This window comes from Colletes gigas, unplaced genomic scaffold, assembly GCF_013123115.1.
Source record: "Colletes gigas isolate AHSC1104 unplaced genomic scaffold, ASM1312311v1 Colletes_gigas_Sc00067, whole genome shotgun sequence".
Taxonomy (NCBI): domain Eukaryota; kingdom Metazoa; phylum Arthropoda; class Insecta; order Hymenoptera; family Colletidae; genus Colletes; species Colletes gigas.
The window spans coordinates 369,525-374,291 of NW_025106696.1; the positions used below are offsets into that span (position 1 = coordinate 369,525).

The window sequence follows — 4,767 nt, forward strand, 5'->3', positions numbered from 1 at the left end:
ATTATGGAATGTAATTTTATTATATCCTGTCTATTGGTTACTTCTCTGTTTTCGCGGATTAATGTTAGGGCGTTTTGGAGTCTTGAAAGAAAGTTCTTAACCTGTCTAAAAAAATACATGTCACACGGTTGGCAAATGGGTGTACATTTTGGTGGTATCACTTTTAACGTGCAGGTAGCCATATTTTTATCTTCCGGATCATAAAAGATCCTGTCATATAATGCTGGATTTGTTTGTCCACGAATCGATGACTAATAAGAATTTATTTGCTTTTACGTAAGGTTTTAATATATTTTCCAAAAATAATTGATAGGTATCAGATTGCAATTTCCCTGACTTTGTGCAAGTTACATGTACATTGCCTAATTCCTCTTCTTGTTTTCGAACATCTACTGCTACCCGTGGTCCAAAATTTCCTCCAACTTCTTGCAGGCACAAAAATATTTTTGGCAAAAGTTTTCCCGAATATGTTACTGCATACTGCGCTGTGTACGAATGTGATATTTTATTTAAACTCCCCACTGCAACTTCAGTGGTCTTCTCACCTTGAATGCTTAACGTTCTCTTGGGTTGGATTTTGTATTCGCATCCAGTTTGGTCGGTATTAATAATGTAATCTTCTTGAAATGTGGATATTATCTTTTGAACTTGGTCTTGAAAGAACTGTGCTGATTTCATAATGTCTTCCACGGTTAATGTATCTTTCTTCGATATAAAACGCGTTATTTTTCGTTGTTTTATTCTTTGTTCCCGTTTTAATTTTTTCACCCACGATGTTGAAGCCCTGAACTTAAAATCATCTGATCTAAATTGATTTGAAGCTTGTAAAGCCCATAATTGCAACATTCTTGTAGTTATTTGCTTCTTCAATTGGCGAGCCTCGAGAAATCTGTCTACTGTCCACTGTGTAATTACATGATATTTTTCATGTGAAGAACAATTTCTTTCAATTATCTGTTTCCAATGTAATAATTGGCTAGCAGAGCACAGCTGCCTTGTCACACTCCTCTGAAGGGTTTTCCAAGTCCACGTAGGATGGAGTTTTGCAGCGGTTACTGCTTTTATTTTGGTAGCCCACGAAATAACTTCTCTTTTCTCCTTCTTTGCGGGTGGGCTGTATGTAGATTCATTGTCAGTATTGCTTCCCTCGCTGGATACTTCTTCGTAGGGACCAGTTTCCTCCACAAATTGGTCGTCTGCATTTTCATCCTCTTCACAGTGGACTACTACCTCTTCCTCACAGAGTACCATGCCTTCTATAGCATCTTCGATGCGTTTGAGAAACTCATTCCCAATTATAATTGCAGCACTTGTCATGGTGCCGGATGCTTTTTCGGCAATCAAACCTTTTGACCGCAAGGAACGTACTGCGAAATCCACAGCGTCTGCACAAATAATTTTGTACTCTTCGTTCACTGCTGCGACCGAAGTAGACGGTTGAGATTCCATTTTATTAGTAGATAAAGTCTGCAGTAAATCGGTAGTCAAAAGGCGCGTTTTTTCTATGTTGCAAGAGGTATGGTGTCGGAACGAACTAACTTCGATGACAATTTTTACTTAAAATTACACGTCGGAGGATTCCTGATTGGTGGAGGCTATTTGAGGTGATGGAAAGCTTTGAGCGGATATAATTCTGCAATTGGTTATTAGGAACGTCGTGGGAGGGTTTTTTGGAGAAAATAGCGGGGGTGGTCTTGGAAATAAAAAGTAGAGGTAGATACAAAGGGTGACGGCGACTAGGTTGTCAACGCACTGGTGAGGACAGTTACTTTCCAATTTTTGGGAAATTTCTGGCAGCCAAATGTTGGTATTGTTCTGTAGTGGCTTTGTCTCATCACGTACAGGGCTACGGAATATTTCTTCGCACAGGGGACGAAATTACGGTAAGAACCTTGGCACTGAATACATTGCAATGCAATAGAGTGTAAGGCCTGTCGCGGTACACGTGCCCAAAACATCCTCCCCAGGTCGAAGGTCGCGCAAATTTAGGGATGAAAAAACGATATTCCGAATTAGCGATGCGGCAGAGTTGCCTTGCGTCTTTTGCAGATGTTTTATGGCTATATGGTCCCGCGAGTCGGCGACGATCGTTGACGTCCGTGCCTAGGTTCTACCTCCTTTACCGTACCGCAATATAATCCTTCACTGGTCAACCCGGGCATAACGCATTCGCTCAAAAAGCGCTATTTACTTTACAACGCCCTAAGAAATAAAAAATGCTGTACAGAACAAGCATTTGTAACACGCGCTTGGTGTATGAAACCATTATGATTTTCCTGTTTTTATGATAAAAATCATACAATGCATTGCGAAACCCGTATGAAATAAATATCTAATTTTTGTATTTATTTATACGTGAGATGTAAATATATATGAGAATATGTTTGTAAGTATGTGTGAAAATAAACATTTATAACCATAATAGTATTTTATTTATTTGTAACAGCCATCTTTTTCCATGATATTAAAAATTAAAATTAAAAATAGATAAAAATTCAAAAATAAGCGAAGAAAAGAAAAAAAACAAAATGTTCTAGTTCCGGGGACACGAACCTCAGTCTTCCGACCCGAATTCCTAGACGCTAACTATACGGCTACCATGACTGCTGAAAATACGCTCCAACTATACGGTACATATGCATTTATCCCGTCACAAAAACTCAAATTTTTGTTTAAACTATTGATGTTACGGCAAAAATGTATTGGACTTTTGTGTTCCCCTCTTCGAGACCTACAATTTAACGTCGATCCGACAACTTCGAAATTTTAAACTATAAGGCCATTTTTTAACAAAATGGCTGGCCATAAACGTCTAGTATTTTACAGATTGCGTTTGGACATCAGCCCCAACAACTCTGCCAAATTTGGTTGAAATCCCAGGTTGACAGGGAATGACCTCCCCTTGTCAGTGAAATTCCTAAAGTTTTAAATAGACCGAGGTCCAGGATTCAAGGAATCATTAGATATGGCGATCGAAAAACTGTAAAAAATAATCCAAGAAACGGACGTAAACGAATAATAAATGAGTATACCGGCCGATGGATAATTCGAAAAATAAAGCAAAATCCAAAGAGAAGTGCGGTGAAAATCACGGCTGAACTTAAAAATGATCTGGACATTGATGAATGCAGTAGCACAGTGCGTAATTTTTTACGGGATAGAGGATATCACAGCAGAGTAGCTCGTAAGAAATATTTCGTAAATGAAATTAATGGAAAGAAACGATTGCAATTCGCGGAAGAGTACGTTAATGTTCCTATGGAGCACTGGAACGGTATTATATTTACTGATGAGAGTAAATTTAACATATTTGGGTCAGATGGACGATGTACAGTATGGCGGAAAAAAAATACCGAGTACGAAAAAAGAAATTTGAAGCCGACCGTAAAGTATGGAAGAGGATCAGTCACAGTTTGGGGCTCTATGAGTGCGAGCGGGGTTGGATCCCTCCATTTTATCGATGGTATCATGGATCACAAAATATACATCGATATTCGAAAAGAGCGTCGTCAGGCTAGTACAAATAAAATGCAGTTACAGGGCAATTATATATTTTTGCAAGATAATGATCCAAAGCATAATGCTTATAATACACGTCAGTGGATCCTATATAATGTGCCGCAGCAATTAAAAATCCCTCCACAGTCTCCAGACGTAAATGTGATAGAGCATTTATGGAGTCATCTTGAAGAAAAAATTCGAGACCATCACATTTCTTCGAAACAAGATTTAAAAAATGTACTTTTAGAGGAATGGAACAAAATTTCTAGTACTATAACCAAAAATTTAGTAAATTCAATGCCGCAAAGGCTTAAAGCGATTATACAATCTAAAGGAAATCCCACTAGATACTAAAATAGTAAATAGACTGATTTTTGTTACGTTTATGTACTAAAATTTATAGTTTTTGTTGTAAAATTAGAAGTGTACGAATACTTATTACACGTATATTTCACGCCAATTTCTGGAAATTTGTTAATATTTTCATAATAAATATAAATAAATAATTTGTTGTTAATGACATTTGTTCCAGAGATTTCTAAGAATATGTATGCATGTTTTTGTTAACATACTTTTGTAATAAACAAAGTCCTGCAAAGTTTTTGTTCAAACTGACTAGTGTACGAATACTTTTTACACTCACTGTATATAATTCAAATAGCTGTAAAAAGTTTTAATAAATTGTTTCCGCGATTCAAACCTCCATGTTCCAAACTTGTGAAACCATGTTCCCTTCATAAAGACCCCAAAATAGTTAATACAGTAAGCTGTATTTAACGAGTATGGTTATTTTTATTAACTAGATTCGCATTTGGCCCCACTGTGTGTGGGTGCAACATCCGTAGAGTAGTCGATACCCGATTCTGCGACACCGCAGGTGTAGAAGAAGCCAAACGTTCATTAAGAGGATGGAGGTTAAGTCCTTAGAGAAACAATTCTCTTTCTTATAGAACTCGAACACGCTACCCTCGTCGAATCGAGGGCCACTGCAGTCACTTTTTATTTTCATAGACCTCGAGGAGCCTCTTGTACATCGCGCAATCTCCTATCAATCTTTTATCTTCTCGGATACCGGATTGTCTTTATTTATTGTTCCGCCGTTAATCGGCTTCAACTTGAATTTATCGTCCCGAAATAATCCCCCGTACGCCCATTTGTCCTAATCTGTGTATCTGCCAGATAGCCGCCATTTCGTTAATGAAATAGTTCAAGATAAAGATCCTGATCGTAGATTAAGGAATAAACGTACTGCCCCATTCAACCTAA

At 37.7% G+C, this 4,767-nt stretch overlaps 1 protein-coding gene across 1 annotated transcript; it reads right to left on the minus strand.

Moving 5' to 3' along the window:
* Nucleotides 1-306: 306 nt before the first annotated feature.
* Nucleotides 307-1,844, minus strand: LOC122403642 (the record flags this gene model as incomplete). Its single annotated transcript, XM_043407267.1, has 1 exon — nucleotides 307-1,844. A coding segment is annotated over exon 1 (1,143 nt), but the record flags the coding sequence as incomplete, so codon positions are not given.
* Between the last annotated feature and the right edge of the window lie 2,923 nt (nucleotides 1,845-4,767).